Below are 27062 nucleotides of genomic sequence, written 5' to 3' on the forward strand. Positions count from 1 at the left end.
GATCCAAGCAGCAGCCTCGACTCCCCCAAACCCTTTCTGGTCCAGGAAGGGATCACTTTTTGCACAAGCTCGAGCTGAACAATGATCTGCTATGAAGCTTCAGAAACTCGTTTTTTCACTCGGCAAGTACCCATCTCTTTCAGACACTAGGGGCACCACCCAAAAGCCTTTTTTGTGGCTGACTTTTTTACTTACCTTTTTAATTTTCCGATATTCTTGTAAAATTTGATCATGGATGGTCTAAAAAGGAAAAGATAGCTTATTATTTTCAAAAGAGCCAACAGTCCTGCAACCTACTGCAGCAGGTGAGCATTTACTGATGGCTCAATGTACACGTTTCCTCCAAATACTGACCAAAATCTACTCCCTCCACAACTTCCCCTGTGAGATCTGATGGCTACGACCAGCCTCATGACTCCATGACTATACTGGTGCTGACACCAGAAACACTGGATCAGGCCCAATTCCCCAGCCATGAGAACTACCTGTAACAGGCACTTGGGTTGGCAGGATAACTGACATTTCCTCCACAGCTCAGACTAATTTTTCCCCAAGATATTAGAATAATTCAGTGAGGAATCACTGAATTTCTCAAAGAGAGGGGATGGATGTTTGAGGGAGGAAACAGCACTTAGTACAATAGGTGCTCTGTAAAAATCCATTTATTATACTCAATGAGACTTACTTTCTCAAGATAATGAATAGTTAAAGCTCTTAAAATCAGTCTGACAAGTCAAATAGTGCTACATTATTAAGATCAAAGATTCCAGAGAAACACATGACCCCGTACTAACTCCCCTTCCAGCCCCGATACGCTACCATATGTGCAAATATGAGTTTTCTGGCTGGGATACACTAATAGCTTCCAGCAGCTTTTGGCTAAAGACGCCAATTGTCTCACTGAGGCCTTTCCTTGTCAACAAGTACCATGATGTGTGCTCCAGCTTGAAAACGAAAGAACACAGAGCTGTTTTAAGAACAGTCTACAAAGCTGTCAGCTGTGTGCACGTTCTGCATCCACCAGTTCTGGGCTCTGGGCAGTATGTTTTAGACACCAACCCATCCCAAACAGCCCCACACACAAAGCAACTAAAATGAGTTGTAGTGTTGCCATTTGCAGAACTAGCTTTTTGAAAGATATATTTCTGTTGCTACCTTGTATTCTTCAGAGCCCTGCAAAAGCTGCTTCAGCTTGGCATCTAACTGCGTAAACCGTCGAGTTATCCTCTCTATCCGGGCATGCAAGTCTCTGTACTCATTGTATTCCGCATTGAAGTCATTTTTGTAACTCTGACGCTGCTCCGAAGAGGAAATGGCTGCGTATTTTCTGCAGGGAGAATAATTGAGTTAATTGGTTTAGTAAGCCTTCTCTCCAGACAGCATGAATACTGCAATGCCAAAACCAGGATGCTAAGTCTACCAGGTGACTGCATTTGAAAACAAATACAGACTCTTACGATTTGCATTATAGTAGCACGAAGGCAACTGTCAGGATTATTGCCTTGAACTCTGTGTAAAACAAGACAGTTTTTGCTCCCAAAATTTCCTATCTATGCCAGATAGGGTGGAACATGCAGGTACAGCAAAGCCTGGGAGCAGCTGAGGGTGTAGGAGGACATTGAGATAGTACTGCTACAGCTTTTCTAACTCCTGCTGTCCTGCAGAACATGGAGTTCTGCATCTGTGCCAGACCTTGGAACAGCAGGAATACGATGCTTCCAGTGTTAAGAGTCTTTAAAGGAACACAAAAAGCATTCAGCTATCGTTGCAAAATGCTCACAGTATGATTAAGTGGCAAGCGCACAAGAAACCTTGTTGAATACACTGACTATATTTCCACTACCTTCTGAAGATACCCAACGTGAACTGAACACAACGCAAGAGCTCATGTTTAACAGATGTGCCTTTGAGGCCCTTTGAAAGTTATTCAGCTCAACAAAAAGCCATTAAACCTGACATTTTGCAGAAGGCCCAACAAGCCAGTCCTCTCTGACTGCAAAACTCATCTTTTCGTAGGTGATGACTCTAATTTGCCACCTTACTCTGTCTGCAACAGTGCCAGTTCGGTGCACGAACACGTATAAGCTAACTTAGGTATCAAAAGAAGGGAAAACTTTCACTCTAACCTAAATGCGCTCTAGCCTTCAAGAGCTGAGTCTTTGCTAGGGATTGCTATAAATAAGCAGCCACACAGGATACGCTACTATGAGATAAAGAAGTTGTCCTCACTGGTGTGAAACATATGTCTATAATCAGAACAGCAGTGACAGCTCTTATAATTTAAGGAGCTGACCATCACAACAGTCAGATGGTACCAAAAGGTGAGACGACAGACCTTACAGGAGTCCATAAGCCTTAGAGGATTTCATAAACCTTACAGGATTTCTTTGGAGATGGACTGAGGGACTGCAATATCCCTCTATAGAGGGATCAGCACATCTGTTGCAAGAAAAAAAACCCCAGCCATCTGCATTCTTCTGCATGGTACTGGAAAAGCCAACTCGAAGCAGTGGTTTGTATGGTACATAGAGCCCAGCAAACCACAGCTTTGTAACCATACAAGAACCCTGTATATCCTCCAGTCAACTCCAGTGACTGCTCCTGCAGAGCCAAGAGTGGATGCCGCCTCCTCCTCGTCCATCTCTTCCCTCTGATCACAGTACAGCCAAACCAGATCTGAGGGCATTAAAAACCCAGACTGAGATGTGTACAGGGAATATCACCCACAGCTACACTTCTTCGCTATCACAGAGCTTTGCTTATAACAGGTTTGGCTTTATGCACAGAGGTGTTTGTGCTTCAGCAGACAAGTGTATTGTTTAATTAACCTCAAGGGGATCTGATTAAAAAGAGGTGAAACAACTCACATCCTAACCCATGGGTTATAACCTCCCCATGAAGAATATTTCACTGGTTTATGTAAATGATCTTGGCTCTGAACAGGGGAAGAATTAGCTAACCTCTCAAAATCCTTTCTTGCCCCGTCTTCCACAACATTAAAGCAACCATTTCCTCCCAAAGCTTCCAACCGTAACACGGAGATGTTTAATCCTTTCAAACCCCTTCAAGGTACGCAATGTTTCTTGAAGTACTTTAAGAATTGGTTTATAGGAAAATAACCTTGAACTCCACAAGGAGGTAAAGAACAGATCTTAGTTTAGTCTCAGGAACAATCTGCAAAGTTGGATTTACTCTTTCTTGTTTTTAAGCCCACCTTACAAGGTTATATTGAGTAACAATAAAGTCGAACAAAACCCCCAGTACATTGTGGTTTTTAGTTTGAAACATGATCCCAAAGTGATGAAGCAACTGATAAATATACTTACAATAAATAATCTGGCATTTCTGAAGTTGATGTTGGTACACTAGAATTATTGCATGTTCCATTTAAACCTGAAAAAATAAAAACTTGTTTATAGACATTCTTAAAACTTTAAAGCTCCATTCAATTCAACTTCAAATTCATAAACTTATCTGCAATATACAGTTTATCAAATTCTAAAGGATTTCTGTTCTGCTTTGAACTGACAAAGATAGAAGATCCACAGTAAGGTGGTTGAAACTTCAAGGCTTCTCTGGTATTTGTCCGTCAGCAAAACTATAACAGTAGCCAATGCACTGAGTGGCAAAAAAACTTAAATTAATTGGTTTATAAACACTGCCTGCAGGGAGGGATAACACCGATATCACCACTGCTGAAGTGCAAAACACATTTATGAGTCCAGATGAGCAGAACAGAGAGCTGAGCAAGGTGCACATTCCTTTCTCCTGATTCTACACTATACAGACTCCTACTATTAATACTCCGGGTTCAGATTCCTGCTATTAATACTCCAGGCTCCTATAGGGTACAACAGAGAGGTTTATAAGGCATGCAGCTTTTTTTTTTTCTCATGTAGCCCTACTGCCCTGCAGACAAATCAAAGCACTCTCTGCTCTATGAAGTTGAAGAAACACGAATCAAGCAAGGCTCAGCTAAGAATGTTTAGGAGTTTAAGCAAAGGGACCAAAGACTGCAGAAGGAACGGGATTCTGGATGTGAGCCTAAACCAGACCCCTTCCTCAACAGAAACCAAACGCTGCATTATTAGTTTGGAGGAAGAAAGCAGTTGGATACAGGTTTGAAAAGGAGTATTTCTCATAAACTGTGTATTATACTGAAAGCCCTAATCAGAAATCAACTGCATCCATGAGAAGGCAGCAAAACAAGAGGCAAGTGGAGAAGGCTGCAAAAGATTTAACTCATCCGCTTTGCTAAAGTGTATTTCTTCTTTCCTCTTCTTTCCAAGTCTGTTACTTGGAGCAAGCAGTACCTTGATTGCACAATTTCCCCAGATGCACAGGAAAGGTACATGTGATCCTCAAGACTCACCTGTCCCTACACTCACCTATGCTACTTTACAGTTATTACCCCAGACGAACTGTAGGGAGCATGAAATGCCCAAGTAATAAACATAGGCATGTCAAAGCAATAACTGAATTGTATCTTTTTAAAAATTCATTTTTCCTGAATTTCCACGGAAAGGCTTTCCTGAGCAGAACGGAAGAATGGCAGAAAAAAACCAGTGTGATTATAAACACTCGAGTCTCAAATTCCTACTGCAGATGTCTGCAGACAATTCTGCTTTCATCCTTACCTGACACCAGCATGGAAGATGCAGAACATGGGTAAGGAAGATTGCGGAGAAGAAAAGGAGAAAAGAAAGTTTATTTTGCCAATGAGTGCCACCTACTGACTGCTGAAAGGACCCCAAAGGTCCCTCCACCACTTCTTGAACAAACCTCCCAGGAGAAACTCTGCTTCCCTGCAACCCCTGGCCCAAGGGGGACTTAGAAAAGGCTGCCAGCCATTTGCTGCAGACAAAAGGAGCAGGATTAGGCCCATGCTATCCGCATGAAGCAAGGCACAGAAGGAAAAGATCCCAATTCAGATGCGAGCTGGCTGTATGAGATCCAAGCAGCCACTGACCACATCCTGTTTATGATTACTCCCAAGTCCAGCTCGGATTCGTTACCTCACATACATCAGCAGTGCAGCAGGAACAAAACCCAACTCCTACTAATTAACAAAAACCCAGTCATTAAACTGTTTTTAAAGCAAAGCAGAAAAGGTAGTAAAGGGTCAGCAACTACATGAAGAAAGAATTCAGAGTATTTTGGTATTTATAAGAAACACTGACAAAAATATACATCTAGAGAGAAAATGTGTGTGAATCTATCCACTACCATTCAAGACACAAGGTACAGGGGGAAGAAAAACAACGTTTACAGAAAAAACTAGGACTGACACAAAAGTAGGATCAAAGTAGAAGTATCTAAAGAGTGTGGTTCTGCAGGACCACACAATGATCAGAACTATGGACTGCCATTAAAAATCACTGGTGAACAATCAAAATGCATTTTGTAGGTGCTACAAAGACTGCAGGGAAGGCGAGAGCTAATATCATACTGACCCCAATGTCCTGTGAAGCTCTCCCTTTCCAGAAATTCAACAAATTAGTTTCCATTTCAAGTTACTGTCCTTTTTGAGCTAAAATTGGATGATTTTCATGCACCGAGCATGAAGAGGAACTTAAAAAGTAGTAACGGGGCAAAGGAAAACAAGATGGATGCAAAAAGAAATTTCACAACAGATCGGGACTACAATATTCCTAGGGGCTGCAGGGGAAGTGCCACTGCCCTGTGGAGTTGTAACAAAGCCTAATGAAACGGCAGAAAACATGAAAGCAGCAGGCAAGGAAATGGATTGGATTAGCCAACATACATTCTCTGCTCTAACTTCTAACAGTATGTAGAACTGACTTAGAAATATACTGGTTTGATGGAAACATTTTCATTGCACCTCAACAAGTAACAGATTCACTGTTGTGTTAGTCCTCAAAGAAAGAAATTCAGAGTAATACTGGGATACAACAAGGAAGCTCTTTCAGCCTGAAAGAGCTGGTTGTATACAGCTTTAACAACATTTATCACGAGACTTATCTATCATTTCTTTTGTATCCAATATTAAAAGCTTTTGTGACTAACTTTTCATTACTGAGTTAAAAATCAATACAACAGTCATCACAATACCAAACACAAGCAGAAGAGCTGGAAGTAATCAAGCAGCACTGCTTTTTCCAACAGATCTTGATGTCTGCCTTTCATCCCCACATATTAATACACCTTTTAATTTAACAAGGAGAAACATGACACGGTCTGAGGCAGTTCCAAACAGCATGAAAGGTTAAACAGGAAAAACCTGATATCCTCTTTTGAGAGGAAGCGCATTTGTTGATTTGTAGGTAGGGACAGCGGTATTATTTCGTTAACCACACAGACTTTGCAAGTGGACACGCAACCTCTTTCCTCAAATAGATTTAGAGCAGAAATCATACACAGCCAATACCGATATTATCTTAGCACAAGCTGTACACGAGGACCTCTCGGACCACACATACCTGTGACCTGTTCCTGGGGAACACTAACTAAGTCAGCATTTTTTATTACTTCACAGTCCTGCTTCTCCTCTTTGCATTTCTCTTCATTTTTCTTCTCCTTTCTCTCCTTTTCCTTGTCTTTGTGCTTTTTGGATTTTTTCTTGGTTTTTACATACGAGCTGCAATTGTGCTTGCTCGTTTGGGGACAGTCTGTTGACAAAGGATGAGTCAGTCTGTCAGCCGTCTCCGGGTTGTCACAGTCTCTGCCGTTGTGAGTCAGGTCATTGCTGACATCCGAAAGGGGATCGTGAGGCCTCGGCAGCTCCAGCACCGGGAGGCTGGAGCTGGAGCTCACTGACTCCGGGACAGCCGGCGGCAGGACAGGGGCAGGAGCATCCTTCCCATTGGAGGAATTCAGTTTCCCGTTGAAAGTGGGCTGAGTTCTGTGAGCCAAATGCGAGATCCTGGGCTTTTTGTTGGCCAGGGGATCGATAAACTCCAGAGGCTGGGATCGTTTCTGGGGAGGGAAGAAAAAAAAAATGAAAAAAAAAAAAATCTAAGTCTTGAGGCCAGAATTTTGGATGCTGTTACCACTAGGTGGTGGTGCAATACTAGAGAACAAGGGAGTACCCCCAGAAAAAAGGGCTCTGCTATCAATGAGAGCTGCCAGCAAGCGTCCCCAGCTCAGAGGCTAGTGCTGGACACAGGCTCCAGGACCACCAGGTCCTACAGAAGCTGATCCATCCCAAGCCATTTCCTGACAATCCCAACATCTGCTCTGGAGCCCATGGCTTGGTGGGAGAGCTTATAGAAAAACCTGTCATCGCATCAGCAATTACTGATCTCCTGCCCTATTCATACACAGGCCATGCAACCCAGCCTGCTCTCATCACATCTTACTTCAAATCTAGCCCTTTAGAAGTAAAGCCCTGTCCTTCACCCTCCCCCTGCCCCAGCCACTTAAGAGAATGGAAATAACCATAGAAACATCTGTCCTTCTGGTTGTGGCATGACATTTAGAGCACCTTGAAGTCCCTGCAAAGGAAAGATGGGCTCAGTTTTCTGGAGCAGGGAGGGATTCACAAGTTCTGCATTTATCCTCAATGATTTTACCAACTCTGTGGTCAACAACTTCACCCTTGCAATACCACTCCTTCCTCTTCTCAAGAAAGAGGCATTTCCCGGAAGAGGTGAGAAAGTGTCAACTGTTAAGTTCTCAGAATTTAAGGCAAAAGAGGACATTTACAGCAGTTTTAAAAGCCACGTCACACAGGCCAACGTGACCTGAGTATCCCTTTTTTAAATAAGAAGTGTAGAGAGGGAAGTGGTTCCCAACTGTCCCTGTCAGCCCTACCTGGACAGTCACAGGCAGGGCTTGGAGAAGCTTTGTGTGCCCATACCTCCTAGTGAGCAGTTGCCTACAGACTGCAGGTTAGCCTCGGGAAGCTGCACCATGGAAGAACCCATCTGTCAGTCAGCAGAAAGAAGAGCTCAAAGCAGAGCCAGAACTACGGCTGTCAGGCTCAGTCCAGCCTGAGCCAGCCAAAATTACCTTGGACAGCCATCAGTGCAGTGGTGTGTGCCTGCCTGGCAGCACAGGGCTGCAGAAACTCTGAGGAAAGATTATTTAGTGCCCAAAGGAAAACAAGCGATAGTTCTGGTTATTTCTTTTGGATATTTTATTGTTTTCTTTATGTCTCAGGCAGGGCTGCGATGTGTTTGCAAATGGAAATTTTGTTCCATCACCAAAGTGCAGCTGGATGCACGGCTGCTTTGTCAGGGAGCCACCACCTCGCTCCTTTCCCCCCGCCAGCTATTATTTCTCTTTGTTAACTCCAGGGGTCTCAAGGACACTGCTCAGTGGCAGGAATCCTTTCCACCTGCCAAGGTAATTACGAAGAGGAGATGCTCATACTGCCACAGAGCTCAAGGGGCAAGGGCAGCACGTCGAACCAGCTTTGCAAGATCACTGACTGCCTTCCCAGCAGAACACAAGCAGTGTCCATCTTCCAAAAGGAGGGGCCATTCGCTTTGACTGAAGGTCTCGGAGCAGGCGACAGATCTAAGAATGGCCATCTTTTATTACCCTTTCTCTAAAGCCAACAAATACCAGCTTCACTAACCTTACCTCTTTGGTTATGAGGTGGTATATGTATGCCATACCTGCTCTGCCATGTTTCCTTAGAGTTACCAGACAAATTGTTTTCTTCACCTTCATTCCAATAACCGAACTTTCCCAAAATATTTTGTGTTCCGGACTACCAAATCCCAGTCCTCTGCTGGGATTGTAACCATTAGCAGGCATCCCTTCTCTAAATAGAAATTACAGCTATAGAGTATCAAAAAAATGACTGCTTACAATAAAAAGCTGTCTGTGGTTTGCTGTCTGACACAAGCCATGTTAAAAGCACTGCTGGAAACATTTATATTCCATGTTTGGTTGCCCTTGTTTCACTAGCCTTTTCTAGGTCTAAAGCAATCAACCACCCAAAGTTTCAATTTGGTCATCTCAAGAGATGAGAAACATCCCCTACAGACTTTTGCGTCTTTCAAGATATGTACAGCCAGAAGTGAGATGATTTTTCAACCTACATTTTTTCAGAATCAGGTCAAGAAAAACACAAGACCAGCCTCTTAACTTGGAAAGACACAATGCTGTTATCTCGAGCGAAGGGGATCATTCTTTATTCACCAGGAACATGCCCACAGCAGAGCAGGAGAGAATTTGGAATTAGCTATCTGCCAAACAAGTTGCACAGTTCTTGTTCTCAATAGAGAATTGCCTCCCTCTCACTGCCAGAAAGCACATAATTTCTTTACCTGCTAATATTCTTTGCCACTAATCCTCAGTGCGTCTGTCCAGACAAGTAGGCATTACACATTCCATTGGCAGGAGGAGAATAAATACTCAACTTGTCTGGGCTGACCCACAGCAGAGAAGGGAAGCCGTCATTTCACAATGCTAGCGAGAAACGCCTGTGCTAAGAGATACTGAGAAGAGTGGGGACAGACTCTGCTTAACACGCAAGCAAACGCAGCTCCTTTGCAGTTTGTTATCATGGAAAAACAGTCAAAACGTACTTTTCACAGCTCCATGCGCTGGCATCTCAACAAAGCAAAGAGCAGACCAACCTGCCCCTGACTGTCACGGCAATTAGGTTGCAAAAGGTCAAGGTTTTTAATAACTCAGCCTTGCTTGGGAGCTACTTATTACTGCTTCGTTCCAGTCAATTATTAGTAATGAGTAAAACACAAGCTCATTCTCCCAGGAACTCCAAGAGGGATGTAGGCACTGTGAAAAAAATTCAGCCCTTAAAACTAAACCTAAGACACACTGTCAGAGATCCTCCCCACAGGCCGTCACTGAACCACATCCAGAGGAGAAACAGATGCTGAGGAAACCCAGAATTAGACTGTAACTTAATAAAATAGAAAAAACCCCAACAACCTATTGACCTACCAGCCTCCAGCAGCAGGTGATTACAGTGTGCAGACAGGCTGAACAGCTCAGCCTGGACCTACATCCAGCAGCCAACTCCATCAAGAGCAGATGGAGCCAATTGCTGGCTCTGTGCTAACCAGACCCAACACCCTTGGAGAGGGATTACCTACCTGAGGAGGAGAGCTGGAGTTCACATTGTCTTTTGGTGGACTCAGGGAAGGCGCTTCTCCTTGAAAACCACTACTGTTCTGTGGCTGACAGAGTTTCCTGAAAAACAGAATTTAGGGCTGTTCAAATCCCGTGCTTGACAAGCCAACAGATGGTATTTCGAATCTCCCTGCAAAGAGCCTTTTTGTGGGCTCAAATTCTGACTGCTTGAAGATGCCATGAAAGTAGCTCGTTCAGGCACTTAACAGTTTTGATTTCATTCAAAATCTAGGAAGAAGAAACTACTACAGGAAAATACCACCCAACAACATACAGTAATTGCTTATCTCTTTCCTGCCTTCCCATGATTTTTGTAATTCTCCAAGAATAGAGGTAACACCTTGGACTGACACTGCCGGTGTTGTGGCAGGGAGGGAGGAGGCAGGCTGAGCTATCAGACACACGAGAGGATTCCCTACGGAACATGGAACTTATTTTCTGACAGTTTTACCTCTTTTCTCTTGAACTGGTGACCTAAGCTTTACAACAAATTAATTACAACCTTAGAAAAATAATCCATATACAGATTAGTAAAAACTGGCATTGAACTTTAAAGTGTATAGGTATATATATTCTTGCTACTGATTGAAATACAGTTTAATAAGCAAGACATTATTTAAACTGATTTCTGCCGAGTTTGCCTCGCCCAGTTACAATCCGCTTCACAAGACAATTCAGAAAGGAAGCACACTGAAAAGGGGCTGAAACTCAAGTTCAGACATTGAGGAATAAGTTCTCCCACTCGTTAGCACCATTAAAACAACATTCTACGGAACAGCAGTCCTCTTTCAGAAGCAAGCCCCTCTGGGTCCAGGAAAAGCAGGATTGTAACAGGAACTGTTACTGTATTATTGGTCCACTAGGATTTACATTTAGGGCTTCATAATAATACTTTTAAGTTGCATCATGCAAAATAGCGCTACTTGGGTCTGTATTTGTGGTATTCAACAAACAATAGAAACCTCTTGTAGCAGAAAAGTACAATGCAAGTCATTCTAATCACGTAAGTGCGTTAATTCACATTCACGCTGGGTATCTCCATTCCCCACTGCCCAAGGGGCTCTCTAGATCTCGGAGTAAAGTTTCACAGTGCACCAGCTTTGCCCTACTCTTCTGACACCAGCCAGATTGCCCGTATATTAATCACCCAGGAAAAACTACTGTTGCATCAAGCTGCAGCTGTCAAGCTGAAAAAAAAATTCAGGGTTAAAGGTTTTAATAAACTAGCTCTGCAGTCATTTTGTCACCAGCTGTACAGCCTAAATAACCAACGTCTAAATTCTTCCACAAGATGCTATAATCAGCTTTAAAGCGCACACATATTTTTCAAACATTGGGAAGATTATTTCAGAGATAGAGCCCACAACTTTTACAGGATTTTCTTTTAACCTGAGCTTGAACCTTCAGCTGTATTGCAGCGACATTTAGACGCCTGCAGTTTCACCGCCATTCTGGCTTCAGTTGCTGCTTTGTTTAATTTTATTTAGAACAATCTCAACAGCCACAGATCAACTCAAGAAAAGTACTCAGACTGTGAAAACAGGAAGGGGAACAGTGATATTCCATAAACACTGCAGTGAAAGTGGCTTTTTGGATGCCGTTTGACTAGACTGAGCAACCTTGTCACGTGTCCTGACATGTTAATTATGGATTTAAAAAAATGAATGAAAGAAATAATTAACTTTCAATTCAGCAGCTCTTGTAACAGCAGAGAAACATTTCACTACAACGGTGAAAGGACGGAAAACACAAACAACATGAGGAAAAATGAGCTAGTCTAACATGAGAACTATTAGATATAGTTTTAATATTCGCAGATGTGCTAATTATTGCAGCCATTGAACCATTGAGTGCCAACCAGACCTGAAAACCAAGAGGACATTTAACAATTGGCTGGATCTAAGCAACCACGCAGACTACCACAGCCAGCTACGTAAAGTCCTACGTCTGGTGCCGGTGCCCTTTTTGTGAATGTTTTTCTACTGTCTTCAACCCTACATGTTTTTTCCATTTTGTAGCCTCATTACCTGCATTGGCTGAGCGGGTCTTTGTTTGTACAGTTGAATACATCCTTTCCAAGGTCTATTTTTAGACCTTCACATAACTGAATGCCACAATTCTAGAAAAAGCAGTAAACATTGCTTTCTACAGGGAGAAATTAACTTTTTTGAAAGCCATAAAGATTGCATGGCAGTTGTATTTTTCCTTTTAGTTATAATTCAACATCAAGGCCATTTAAATGAGTTTGATTTTTCTTTAGCACGCCACAGCACTTCAAGTGCAAGTTTCTGTTGGTTTAACAAAGTCTCATCTCCAAGCCAACTGTGCTTTCAAATCATGGAAACTGTTCAAACAGAGCACGCTCTACTTAATCTTAACCAAAAGTGCAATAAAATAAGTCTCAAAAACAAGTCAAGTAAAATCTCGATCTGCATTACAAAATCTGTACCAAGTCAGTACAAACACACTGAAAACCCAGAGAGTGAAATATAAGCACTCCCAAGCAGAATTCTTTAGAAACCTGGGAGATATGTTCTCTTTCCCTGCTGCCTGCCAGCCAAAAGCTTCCAAGCTTGGAGGCTTCACCTAAGGAAAAATATCTTTAGAGGAAAAAAATCTTTAGCAACTAATGAGACAAAGCTATCATCTCAACTAACTCTCTTAAGGAAGGAACATGAGAGCAGGTATGGGCAGCAGGACAACCAGCACATATTTCAGGGGACTTATCTCTACAGAACTGCCTCGTGCTTTCATGCAACCCTTACTTCAATCAAATCTTAATCTTGCAGGGCGACTGTGGTACTAACAGAATTTGCAACACAAGAAAAACACAGTAAGCAAACATCCAAACAGCACTACAGAAATTAAGCAGCAAAGTCTCCAAAGCAAACAGCTCAAGAGGAGTAGGGACATCCACAGGAACAGAGCACAAAAGTGGCTGAGCAAGACAGCTACAGCATGTGGCTACAAGGTAACATCTCTCTCCTTGCCTTCAACAAACACAGCAGTCTGCACAGGAAACCATGTACAAGAAGATATGGAAAAAGGAAAGGAAAATTTCAATGGAGAGTTGAGCTGGACACATTTGCCTTAATCCATTCATCTCCCAGGATTTTAAACCACCATTAACTGTAACAGCTTTTGTTGTCCATCCAGGTTTTTCCCCTAGCTTTTAGTATAATGATTTAAAGGCAACCTAGGATGATCTGAAGAGTGCATCCACTTTGATATTCAAATTTAGTCAACTTCTGTTTACCATCCAGGCAGCTATAGATTTACTTCACGTTAAAATAAGTCAAACACTCAACTTACCATAGTTCTACTGACTTTGGTTACCCTGATTTATAGCAACTGACCTGGCCCAGTATTTTCAAGCTCCAGATGTTACAGAGAACATGGAATAATTACCGAACAAGTATCCTCTTCAGCAACTGCTGATCTCCTTCAGAGTAGCCAGGCCAGTCCTTCTGCACTTCTTTGTATACACAATCTTTCAGTGTGAAGGTGCTGTCCTTGGCACTCAAATTTGCCACCTGAAACAAAAGTAATTTGCAAAAAACCTGTTAGGTTTTAATTTTCTCACTTGTTCTAACAAAAGAGATCTAAGATGTAGGCAAAATCTCAGCAGACTTAGCAGCAGTTAATAGTGTCAGAGAACAAGGAGAGACTTTATACTTCCTTTATTTAGATTATTTAATCAAACTGTGCCTTTCCTTTTGCCTTGTAATTGCAATAGTTTATTATGAGTTTCCAAAGCATATCTAGTTTACTGGGAAGTAAGTCATACCTAAACAGATTATTCAGCTTGAATAGTCTGGAACAGTATAACATCAATGTATGGAAATACCTGGAAATAAAGCCTAATGGGAACAGGCAGTTCACTTATCACACCTGTCCGATAGCTAAAATGGTGCTGTTTATTAGCTGATAGAGGAACTCTTGAGGCGATAGCTTAGTTAACAATTGCCAGAAGATAATTTCTCACTAAAAAGCCAGTAAAACAGGCAACAGAAAGCTACTTTCTCAAGCAGCAGCAAAGAGAATGCCTTGCAGATATAACGCATTCAGGGAGCTTGCAGATTACACTGTGCAGTTCAGTGCATTAGGATCATCTGCTGGATTTCATGAAGGAGAACCTTTTTGAGGACTACTTCAGGGCAAGAACAAACCTGTGATTACCAGCTTATAACCCAGGGTTTTACAACGAAGCATTGCACCTAAATCACGTGCTGCAGTTAGCTCAGTGCACTTGCATGAGCAACTTTCTGACATTTTTTTCCAATTCTATCGTGTGTAGTTTCCTCACAAAACTCTGCATGGTGCCTACACGGATAGGAAACACTGCTGGAACCAGCAGAATTGTATTAGAATGGAAACAACTTGTTAAGAGTTATCCCACTTTAATCAGTCTTTCCACAGCTTGACTGAAAATTTAACTTCTTGCTGCTGGTTACACGTCTGAAAAATACAATGTTAGCACAAACCAAAAAACCCCAATTAAGCTTTCACAGATACAATCTTTGTGAACCCTTCTTAGGTGATTGTAGAGCACTGCAAGTTTAGAAAGAAAACAAAGCCTTAAATTTGTTTTCATAAAAGGGATACGGAGGCAGAGGTGCCAAATGCTATGCCCACAGCCAGGCTGATCAACTGGCAAAGCCAGCAACCGTGCCCCAAATTCGCTGGTTTAGCTGCTCAGTTTGACAACTGTATTACACTTGAAACTGTGAGAAGCTTTTATTCAGTCAGTGGAGATACTGTGCATCGGTTTAAGGATTAGTGTTCTCCATTGCTCGCTCCATTCAGGAGATGGTTGTGCTTACGAATTTCTATTATCCACACAGCAGTAAGATAGCCTCAGAAAAGCAAGTGAAAGAGTGGAAAGTCTTGAATTAACTGATGATGCTGTTAATTCTTGTGCTTTTGCTTTAGGGAGGCTGTGACCTAATATTAAAAATCTATGAATTCAAAAGCAAAAAGCTGCAGAACTAACACAGCAAAGCTCTCCTGATAAGCGAAAAATAAAAAGCACAGTTATCAGTTTACATGACGAACACTTTGTTTTTCCTTTCAGTTTTGTCAGCTTTCCAAAATCCTTAGCCAAAATACAAGAAGAATTTGAGCTGTGTTTTACTTTTAGATATCCCAGTAAACATGCCCAAGACAAAAGCAAAGCCGGGTTCTTTTTCAAAAACTCTCCATGAATCCCTCCAGTTACCGCTTCTTTCTACAGCGGGAGACGCTGCTCAGCAAGGCTTGTAGCCCAGGCAGAAGAACAACTCAGATTTTCTCTGCACAGAGGCTGAGAGCTGCCACCTCCTTGTTTTGCTGGTGTGGGACTCTGTAGGCTCCACCCCAGGCCTCCCAAAAATAGGAATCTTGCAAAACGAGGCAAAAAGGCCAGCAGGAACAGAGAGTCCTATGAGAGATGCAAGAGTACAATGAAACCCACACCTAGACGTATTTAGACATGTAGCCTTAATGCAGCCTGTAATTTTTAGCTTATCTGTGTCTGCCTGTGGATGGGAGCCCTGGTAGCGCTGAAAGGAGATTTAAGTTTACAAGCAATATAATTTACAGCCAAATCAGCATTTAGCCCAATCAGCCTGACACTGCCAAACACACCACTTGCCTGCTAGGGGTTTGAGAGAGCATCAATAACAGGTGATTATCAGAAACAGTATTTCTAGTATTAAATCTATTTACAGCATTCAAAAGGGCGCTCAAAAGAATTCTAGCATTGCTGCAAAATTAAGGGCTACAGGATTAAAATCTAGGGAAGGTACAAGTTGTGCCAGCAATAACTCCGTTTTCAATATGACCTGCCCTGTGCCCTTTGGCAAACTAACTCCTCACTGGCTCATTCTTTTCAGCTATGGAAAGGAGTCAAAAAAAAAAAACAACAACCAAAACCAAAACCCACCCAAACAAAAAAAACAACCCCCCCCATCCAATACTGAAGAAGGCAGCTGCAGCATTTAAATAAATATCCATGATGTGTTCTGCACTGAGAGCAATAGAGCAATAAAGGTATTTACTGCAATTCCTAAAATGGCACCTACAACATGACTCAAAGTGTTAAGAACTGATTCAGCTTGGAGACAGCTTTCACACTTGACATACAAGTAATATGCTCTGCAAGAAGCTGCATGATCTTCACACCTAACCAGTTGCACTTCTAAGCAGGAAAAGCATGGGTCTGAACAATACAAAGAGACATAAAGCTTCGTGGAGAGGGATGTATTTTTTTCCTTCACACAGGAAGCATCACATGTATCAATACAGAATGTGTTCCTTTATGTCCACATTAATAAAAATACATAGATTTATAGCTTATAACAAAGTTCTAGATCCTGTTAGATAATTCTCCCCACGACCAAAAGCGTTCCTTTTAAGTGACTGATCTGGTGAACTGAAATCATACAGCTTAGTGGCACACACCTAAACCGAGGCATATACACGAGAGGCTTTCACTATGTCTAGCAAAATAGTAATGTGAATTGTGAACTTCTGTTGGACATGGCCTTTAGAGAAACACTCAGCTGCAGCTTTGAGATACACAGGTTACGTTCAGACTAATACAGAAGTTCTGAGAAGACATTTCCCTTTACCTAAATTGTTGCCTTCATCAGAGTACAAACCTGTTGCAGAAGGTTGTCCAGCAAATCCTTGTCCTGCTGAGAAAGTCCATCCTTCTGCAATCTGAGAATAAGTTCAGGTTTCTTATAAGGCTTTAGTGCCAGTAAGTGCACAACCCTATCTTTGAAGGGTCTCTGAGAAATCGCACTATTGCCTCTCTTTATTGCACTGGCAAGGTTGACTGGCGTTGGGCGCTTCCTGGAGGGAACAGCATCGGAAGCTCCTGGTGCAGGTTTACGCACCTGAACCTTTTTGCCTAAAATGAGACGAGAATAGTGAACTGCAGCAGTCACCTTGCAAAGGCCAGTGGTCTGTCAACACGTATATGGAATTCATTACGCCATCTGAAGTGCCAGAAGATGACAATGAAGGACAAACACAACCAGCACACCCCATCCGTTCCGATACGCCGCCGGAATGAGTATCCCACGAGTTTTATGATTCATGACAAGCTTGTAACAAGTAAACAGCATCGCCAAGCTCTGCAAACCTGAGTATTACTGGCCACAAGCTTACATAAAGCGCTCTTTGTTTGCCAGCTTTTCATTTATCCCAAATGCATGTATCCCCATGGTTAATCTAACCATTTTTTCCCTCCCTATGAGAAGAAAATTCTGCATTATTATGTAGAAGAGTCGAAATATGGAGTGGAAAGACCAGAACTGGTCAACGAGCGGCTCCCTGCTGCTGATCTCAGCAAAAATGCTACTCCAGCAGATGTTTCTGCTTTTAGAACAATAGAAACTTTATGGGGCTGGGTCTACCTCCCTTCCCCCCGCCAAACACAGCCACATGAATGGGGTCTAACACTGATACATTAGCCTATTCATTAGTGTGCTGTCTATTCTAATAGAATAACCCCTGCTACACTGTAATAATAACTGGTTCACCCTCCAATTACATTTACATATACGTGAGAACATAAAGCTGTCTCAAAAGTTCATCTCAAGCCCTCAGAGGCAGCTTCCTCAACTCCATCCCAAATGTGGTTCTTGGTTTCTGACAGCATTGTACAAGAATTCATTTTTCCCATTCCTATTGAAAAACAGCTTTAACTAGAACCCTCACACAAGTCCCCCATCACTTACTAAAGCACAAATCAAAGAATTTTATTATTTTGAATACAGAAACAGGTCACAAAGGCAGGTTCCTGCTACCAAAGGCGAAACCAGCAAATTGAAAAAGAAAATTTGTTGGTTCCAAGGTCTAAAACATGGAGACGCAACCAATAATCACTTTGGTTCAAGAAAGTGACCTTCACTAGGACAAACAACATCCAGCATTTACTGCAAGAATTTTGGAGGTTTATTTCAGCATGGCAATTCTCCACTGCTAGGAAGCAATGTTTTCAACTGAGTCATCTGAAGATACTGGTGATTGTCTGCTGTGTTTATTTTACTGAAATGTAGATTGCATAACTGAGTCCCCATTTCCTGGCTTTTTATTACGCACCACACTGATGCAAGTAAGTACGACCCATCGTCGGCAGGGCTAAGTTAAGATGAGAGAGAGAAAAACAACAATTCACATGTTAAACATCCCAAAATTCAGAGGTCAACTGGACTTCATTTCCAGAAATGGGACAAGAGAAGATTTGTCAGCTTTCTAGAACTCCCTTAACTCTTGCCAGGATATGAACAGCAAAAACACATTGGGACATTTCCACTTAAGGCTGGAGCCAAAACACGCAACGATAAGAAAAGAAAAAACTAAGTTAGGCCAGAACACGAAGTCTTTTAAAATATTTATACATGTGCATATATATCGATGTATACATGCACACATATACTTAGTGTATACATAAGAACACACATCCCCCTGCAAACGTATCAGCTGTCTATTTACATATATATTTGTTCAAGTGTTAGTTCACATCTATACTGTTCTGTTGATCTCCAATTTCAACATTTCATATAAATTATTCCACATCTGAGCTGCCTGGAATAACTCTACTGACGTTTTAAGTGCTGAGCTCCGTGTTCTCATGGAAATGTGAGAGCCAGCCTTCTCCCTCCAGACTAGCCTGCGAGTGAATCAGCTGATGGTGCTGGCACACCAAACATGTGCGTATCCCACAAGAGGACTGTCCTTGCCCAGGCTCTTCCTTCTTGGACCAGTGCTTTCCTCCCATCTTAAAACACTGACATCTTACATATGCAGCATGCACTCCACTCCACTGCTTTTTACACGGTTGTACCTCCATTTCAGAGCAGTAAACGTTTCAGCAAGAGTATTTTTAAATCAAAAGTTTTGCTCTATCTTTCCGGGAAGCAATTTGCTCTGAGAATCTTCTCCCTCACAAGCCTAACAACTTCATCCACTTACAGTAATGTTCTCAAATATAAGCTAAACAAAATAATCTTCTAGTCTACAGGAAATCAATGCATTTCCTTCCTGATTACTATCTTACTTCTCAGCTTTGAGCACTTGGCTGATAAAACAATGAGTCAGGGTCAGTTCTACATTTTGCAACTCACCAGTCTCATCACAGACATCCTCTGAGAAGAGGCTGGCTACAGATCGTGTGTGCTGCAGAAAAAACAGCTGGCTCAAAAAAAAAAAATCCCCAAAACTCTGCTTTCTGGTTAGTATTTGTGCCCCGAGTTTGTGACCAGACTGAGGTTAAGCAAGGACCTGAGCCCAAAGCTAGGTCTGTGCAGGCTCCTTCTGGAGCCTACCAATACAGTTTTATTTCCTCCCCTAAGATTCTCCTTTCACTGTCACAATAAGATGGTTTGTTTAAGGCTGCAGTCAGCAGCACTGCTTTAGTCTCTTTGTTTATTAACACAAGGGCACTGCTATCTGCATCCTAGATGTTGCATGTTATGGTCTCAAGTGCAGGCACGCACCAGATGTGTGACAACACCAGTGGTACATTTTAGCTGACTTTGCTAGGAGCACAGACACTTCTGATGGATCAGCAGTATGCCCTCAGCATCGCCACGTGACAAATATGAAACAATGCCAGAGTGATGTGACTGCACACAGGCAATCCTCAGAGGCCACACAAACACCACCACACATGTTCTAGGGTGAAGATGGAAGCCATGAAGAAGTCACAATACAAAGGAGAGTAGCACCCTAATAAATCAGACACCCATAAGGAACTACCAGGTACTTGTTAAAGACTTTCATGGTCAAGCAAACAAATGTCAGCATTTGACTTCAGAAGCTAGTTAAAATGCCCCCAAATCAAGCTGCTGCTTACCTACGTATCTCCCCCCAGGTTTAATGACTATAGCGCTCCGGCTGCGAGTCTCCTCCTCTGCCTGTGCCATGCTTTGCCTTGCCTTCTGGTAGGACTCATCAGTAGCACACACGGTGATTTTATCCTGTATGCTTCCAAGGCAATCCAAATGGATATTGCCATTGCTGCAAAAGAAATGCAATGGAAAAGATACTTCCAACACTGCAAATGGGCACATCTCTGTCACTGGTGAATAACTGAGGTTACATTATCTAAATAACAGGAGGGAACAGAAAGAAGCTGAGAGGGAAACAGATTCTTCTGTGAATGCCTCCTTACCCAAATATACACATGCAAACAGATTAGAAAGACTCTAAAAAGAACGAACACATATTAAGTTTTGTTCTGGGTTGATAGTGAAAAAATTCCACAGAAGATAGATTAAAAAAAGGCTAGATCTTCTTTTGCTGTACCACTCACCTAGATACATACTGCTGGATACAGTCAAAACTCCCTTGGGGGCTGTCCTTGCCAATATTTGAAAGATAAAATGTGAAAGTCCGCACTTCCGTAGGTCGATCAGGCCTTGGAATTGCGATGTGCTGTTTGGAAGGAGAAAAATATTGGTCACTTGGGCAGCCCACACTAACACAAAATTCTATTTTTCAGCAGTCACTATGCTTTTAGCCATTTTGCAACTCACTACAAGTAAAGCATATAGATTACTGCATAGGAGACTATGAAGAGCAAGAAGCTACAAGAAGGATTCAAGTTAGCAAAACTATATGCACTGAAAAGATAAGGTAACAGAGGTAGACAGATGTAAAGAACAGCTAAATAGACAGCTATGTCTGTAAAACAGAACAGACATCTGAGCTGGCGGCTTGCTGCCTTTCAAAGCAGAGCCCACAATAATCTTGTTCTAGGAATCTGACCCAATTCTATTGATTCAGGCTCAAAACAGACTTGCTACCACTGTTTATATTAAATTTAAAGCATTTGAGACTTGTTTCTTTAGAATTAGTGATCCAGCACTAAACATAGTACAAGCCAGGTCACTAGGTAGCATGCTTATTCTTTTTTAAGAGATTATAATTCCATAACGAGATTTCATGGCTCACAGTAGAGTGTGACGCTGCTGCTAAATTAAATATTTAATCAAGCATTAAGTGTGCTCTGCAGACAACTCTGCAGCGATCTGCACTGTTTTTCTCCCCCCAGCCATTCATTTTTCAAAAGGGAAACTGTTTCCCCTCTGCGTTCAAGATCCAACATAAATCTCAGCATCTGAGCTCTACTATCACATCAATATTTGATAATTAAGATGGCTTCCAGAAAATGAGACAGAAGGAACATCAGCTTCAAGCTATTTTAGGCTACGCTCCACCACACAGATTTATATTTACCCAGATTGCCACATATATGCACAAAATATATACGCCTAGCAAACCAACTCATGGCATCCACATATGACTGTACTCCAGAAAAGATTACTGCTGGTACAGAAGGGTTTCTAGGTGGTTTCCCTTTGACCTCAGACGTCTACAGCAGCCTGTAAACCCACTGCATCTGTGCCACTTCGCTAAACCACAGGGATGTTCTCAGAAGCAGCAAGAAACGCTTGTGTGACCTGCATCAAGCTGAGCCAGTGCAGCATTTTCCATTTACCCTCCGTAAAGACCAGCTATCCTCCAGCCAGCCCTCAAAACAGACTTCCCTTCTTTCAAAACGGCAAGCCAAGAAACCCAGACTTGAGCCATGTTTTACACAGAAGGACAAGTTATCCCCCGCACAGTCCCAGGATCCGCATCTAAAAATACTCGGAGCAGATTTGGTGGCGATCCGGGCGCTGACGGGCAGCGCTGACCCCCTCTGGCAGCAGCAGCTGAGCCCTGTTATCTCCCCTGCCAAACGTGCGCCGCAGCCTTGAGCCCTTAATCTGTCCCGGCACCCTCTGCCCCCACCCATCCAGAACAAATAAAATTCTCTTCTGCTTTACAAGCGAGCTGAGAATATGCACAAAGTCAAAGTTATGTAAACAGTAGATTGTGAGTACTTCACAGTTGGCACCATTCACCCGCTAGTTAATTTGCTGGGAACGGGGCAAGAAGGTAAACGCAACGGGTCTGTTCAGCTTCTAGTGCCATTCGTTGCGGGAGTGAGTTGTGCTACACCCGACAGGTTTGTAAAATAAAACCCGGAGGATGTAACCAAATCATATATTCACACACTAAAATAACTTGCTTCTAGCTCCTCATTTACCGTTGTAAAAAACAGCTGCTCTGAGAGTCCCGACTTTGGCATTTTTGTAGTTTCTGCAGCTTCTTCAAAGGACGTAAAATGAGACAGGAGTGAGACTCACTTTAGCCTTAATGTTGCTCGTTCCAGTACTGAAAAGTGTAGTGTATGCAAACTGGCCGTTATCTAGGAATTATTTTTAGCTGAAACAGACGGTTTCTCAAGCCACCAAATCAGCATGGTAACTGCTTTGAGGGAGCCCTAATTCTGGTGCTGAGTATTACACCAGTAACCATAGACACTTAAAAATAGCTCAGTACAGATGTGACTTCTGTTTTTTTCTTTCAAGTAATATTCATCTGTGTACAGCTCACTCTGAGTAGCAATTTCACCTTCCTCTATTAATACCAATGCAAGTTCATCCCAAGGAACAAGGGAAAACGTCATATTTTCCAATCACGTAAAGTTAAGACATTCTGTTCCTAACAGTCATGTTTAAGAAAGCTGCAGGAACATACATGTATTTGGCACCTGAAGGGTTTTTTTTTTCCCCCCCTTGGTTCAGTTCCTTCCCTACTCCCCCATCTCTGCTCCCCCTGCCCGGTAAGCACCTGCAAATTTGACCCAACCTAAACTCTAATTCTGTACATGCTCTTACTGAAATAGAAGCATCTTCAGCCTTTCTTGTACAGTTATGCACACCATCAACTACCACCATTTGTACCGCTTTGGTACTCAAGCTCTTAAATTCTAATTTATATGGACACTGAAACAAGCAAAATACTCAAGACTATATATAAACTTACACAACTATCCAAGAAGATCCAGTTCATGACAAAAAACTAACAAACAGGTGCTGCTCTTAAGGAATATCCAGATAGTCCCACTCTAGCATCTCAAAGCAGAGTAACACACTGCTAATTACAACCAAGTTACTACTACTGAAATTCTGATTATTACCCAGATTACTGCACTGAAAAAGTAACTAACTAAACTAGCATTGCTATGAAGAAATGCTTCCCAAGGCAAAGATCATTTACCGTCCACAGTTTATGAAAACTCTTGTGAGATTCGATCCAGACCAGGATCTGTACAGGAGGTTTCACCCCATCAGTGAAACAGCTATTTTATTTTGGGCTAGAACCACCAACATCGTCCTCTCAGCACCTGGCTGACAGAGCTGCCACCTTGCTGACCCTGTGTTTTATTCCTGGCCAATTCCTTTTTCTGGTTAATTAGAGTATTAAATATGAAAGTGTTTTTTTTCCTGTGTATTAGAAGCTGAGAGCATCCTTGACAGCATTCATTAGACTAACACTGGTAACAGGTAAAAAAGAGACATGGACACAGTAGTTTAAAGGCTTCTAGAGAATTAAAGAAGCAGCAGTTTGTTTTAAACTCTTATTGTATGTCCTGCCTCTCCCAACCATCAAGTACCTTAAGTTTATCCTTCTTGCGAGAGGGATATTTACACAGAAAAGTCACACTATTAAAATCTCCTATCACCAGACGTTTCTTTAAATCACACTCTGACATTTGTGCTATATACAAAACCTACCACCCTCAAAAGTTAATGGGAAACCCTCTCCATAGCAACATTAGGAAGCAAAATAGGAAGATAACAAATTGAGGAATTAAGGTATCGTGGAAGAAAGCGTATTCCAAAAATAAATAGCTAAACAAATACATTTTAACGTCCTCATCTGAATTTGAGAACTTGTTAAATTACTGATATTATCTTTTCAGTCCAATTGATAGGAGGCTCACTAGAAAGCATTTAAAGCCCTGCCGTCAATTCCTTAAAGCAAGGCACAATCATGACATATACAAGTACTACACTTAAAAACAGATGGTTATGCAGCTGCCAGCTTCTTGTCATACCCAGGAAAAATACTAATAAAAGGACAAAGAGCTCTTTCTATCTGCCCCAATTGAACTGGATCTCGCTTTCTTCAAAGCTCTACCTTTGGCCTTTACTCGACAGTGCAATTAATTAAACAGCTGAAAACGAGGCAAGCAGAGGTCAGCTCTGTGCTGCCAACATCCTCCTTCCACCCGCAACACCCCGGCACTGCTCTCACTGTGCAGGGCTCAAGGCTTTGCTCTTTAAATGGCAACATCAGACGCAATCGTGCTGCTTCACTTCTTTTCCATTCAACCCGGACTGTAATTACAGGTGACTGGCAGCTATTTCACCAAAAACCCTTCTCTGGAAGTTAAGGGCTCAAATACAATTAAGTGCATTAAATATTTAATTTTCATAAGGAACTGAGTAATTTGAAAATATTTTTTAAAATTATGCAGTTCCTTATAATAATTAAGTAGGGTCTTTTTTCAACTATTATAAGGAACTGCATCATTTAAAAATAGGTTTTCTTTTGGTTAACCTGAAAATGCCTGGGTCCATATCAGATCCATGTGAAGACCACTACAAGAAGAGCACAGTGGCTGAGGGCAGTGGAGCGTTTTAAGCTGTTCTGATTCATTTTGCTACATTTCCTTGGAGGAGGAAGATTAAGTAAAAGGCATTTCTAGAACTTAAGCAGCTTTACAGGAAAAGTTAGGTGTAGATCCTCACAAGGTGCTCTACAAAGGGGAAGGAAAGCATTTGCAGTTTTTTTAGCTTCTTTATTACATGCAAAGCCATTTGCTCATCTAATAGCAACAAATCATGCACCCTTAAAAGTTTTCCTTGTCACTCGCTTCTAATTTTGCCAAACCTCAGTGGCAGATTTTTATCTAAGCTTTCATGCTAGGTTTTCTGGGAAGTTTAATTGTAAACATAGTAAAAAACCTGGAAATTGCTCCTTTCTTTATTTCCCAGGCCAAAAGGTTTGTATTTTTCTTCTTAACTTACAATAACAATCATGTCTTTCCTGCTACATTTCGTTAAAAGTACTATGTACTATTAATGAGACTAATATCACAAGGTAAAATATGGACAAAGAGAAATGTGCTAGACTTTAATGCCTACTTAATTCAAGGCTTTTTGAAAGTTTTATTGTGCCACCACAAAAAATTAAGAAGTTATTTACAGCTGAGTTCAGATTCTTAAAAAAAAAAATAAATTCCCCTTCTTTATGCAGAGCACCAAAGTTAATCACACACCTTTTTTTATCTAAAAAGGTATACAAATGACATTTTTAAAGTTCACTGAAGAGTTGCATTACTTTACCAGAAACACTACCAATTAAATCTCAACCTTGTCAGTAACTGGTACGACAGACGGATTCAAGCATCTATAAATATCTTGGACAAGTTCAGTCATCGGAACAGAAGTTAAAGAAATAAAACTCCTAAATATAAAAAACTTTTGGTACTCACAGAAACTGCACAGTTGTTTAGACATGCATATTAAATAAAGCTTCAGTACATTCGTAGCAGCCTCCAAGCACTGCTACTGTAAATAATGGGTACCCATAAAGTCTTGCACCAAGTTTACCAGGCTTGGCATGGCGTTTCCTCGGGACACAGGCGAGGTTTCCATGGATTGCTGCACCCACCACAGGACTGCCATCAGTGAACTTTCCGTTTCCTTGTTCTACCCAACAGCATGGCCTTATAAAACTAAATTTCACCACCAGCAACGCCGGTGGTGCTAGTGCTATGGATTTAGAAAGGTTAGAAAATAAAAAGAGGGGAAAAGTTTTTATGAAGAAATAATCCATGCAATCAATGAACACACACTCTTTCCTGGACGACATCTGAACATCACATCTCTCACTTACAGAAATCAGAGCATCATTCTTTGAACTGGAATAGGACAGACACACAGAACCAATACTTTACGCAGATTAATTGTATAAGCCAATAAAAAACTTTCCAAGGCAACCCACATACAAACTTACCCCTTGGCTTCCTTGAAACTGGATTACTGGTTTTGATGTCACAGCATCCTACAAAAACAAGTGGAAAAAAAATTAACTTAGAGAAATTTAAAGCTCCAATATTCACTGCCAAAAAATACTCAGCTTGATTTTTCACCTATTACTTTTTTTTTAAAAGGAAAAAGGTTCAGGGAAGTATACAGAATTCCAAGCAAGAAAATACAAAACCTCCTGAAACAGCAATTTGTACCTGTAACGTCACCAGTGGTACCCTTACTTCAGAAAAAGAACAGCTCTGAGATGATACCCCAATGGGCTACACTTAGTTCCTTCCTGACCCCTAAACCACATTTAAGGCACAGAACAGCTTAGCTGTGTATCTTTGGTGCTTATGTAAGTTTTGAGTTAAACAGTGGATATTTGAAGGGAAAATTTATTACAGTTCTAGGTCTGAGAACACACTAAGCAAATTTTTTCCAATAGAAAGCTGGCAATTCATTGGAAAAGCAAACTGCAACTTCATTGCAAAATACTGTTGTTACATTGCCCGTTTCAACAATCGGCCTCTTCCTCCATACTAGTTTGCTTACATTTCAAGAAGTCATACTCCTGCTAGCTCTAAAACTCCTTAAATTTGTTCAAGACAGAAACACCACTGAATTTCAGCCTTTTTGCACTGTGATTGCACTGTCTGCTTTACTGTGATTTTACAAAGATCACAAAGGCTTTGGAATTCAAACTTTTACCTGAGGTTTCAACTATAGGGAAAGAAATAATGTATGCAACCCGAGCCCCACTAAATTAAGTTTTTAGTTCTTAAATTTCAGAAGAATCGTGGCTATATTGGTTTTATTTCCCAAGTCACACAAAACATTCCAAGACACACTAAAAGACACCCTCCTAGAGCACAGAAGTTGTGCTCCACAGGGTGGAAAAACACGCTGCCTGTGGGATCCCATTGTGAAGCCTTCCAAAGGGACAGAAGAATTTACAAATAGGTTGAAATGTCATTTAGGAGTGAACACATTGCCACATATACAGGAGACACATTTCAATGGGAAAAACACCAAGAAGAGTTTAGGAGACAAAGTCCAAACAGTACA

The 27062-nt window shown here is 41.6% G+C and overlaps 1 protein-coding gene across 1 annotated transcript in view; it reads right to left on the reverse strand.

The window, feature by feature from the left end:
- Positions 1–27062, reverse strand: part of ELL (elongation factor for RNA polymerase II) — a 55937-nt gene that overhangs the window by 2515 nt on the left and 26360 nt on the right. The window contains exons 2-11 of the mRNA XM_069790400.1: positions 25981–26028; positions 20375–20496; positions 19916–20079; positions 16710–16963; positions 13477–13601; positions 10032–10128; positions 6441–6936; positions 3327–3393; positions 1156–1327; positions 196–240 (exon numbers count right to left, since the gene is read on the reverse strand). Of these exons, the coding sequence (XP_069646501.1) occupies positions 196–240; positions 1156–1327; positions 3327–3393; positions 6441–6936; positions 10032–10128; positions 13477–13601; positions 16710–16963; positions 19916–20079; positions 20375–20496; positions 25981–26028 (1590 nt within the window). The remainder of the gene's footprint in view (positions 1–195; positions 241–1155; positions 1328–3326; positions 3394–6440; positions 6937–10031; positions 10129–13476; positions 13602–16709; positions 16964–19915; positions 20080–20374; positions 20497–25980; positions 26029–27062) is intronic.

Source organism: Haliaeetus albicilla, chromosome 8 (assembly GCF_947461875.1).
Source record: "Haliaeetus albicilla chromosome 8, bHalAlb1.1, whole genome shotgun sequence".
Lineage (NCBI taxonomy): Eukaryota > Metazoa > Chordata > Aves > Accipitriformes > Accipitridae > Haliaeetus > Haliaeetus albicilla.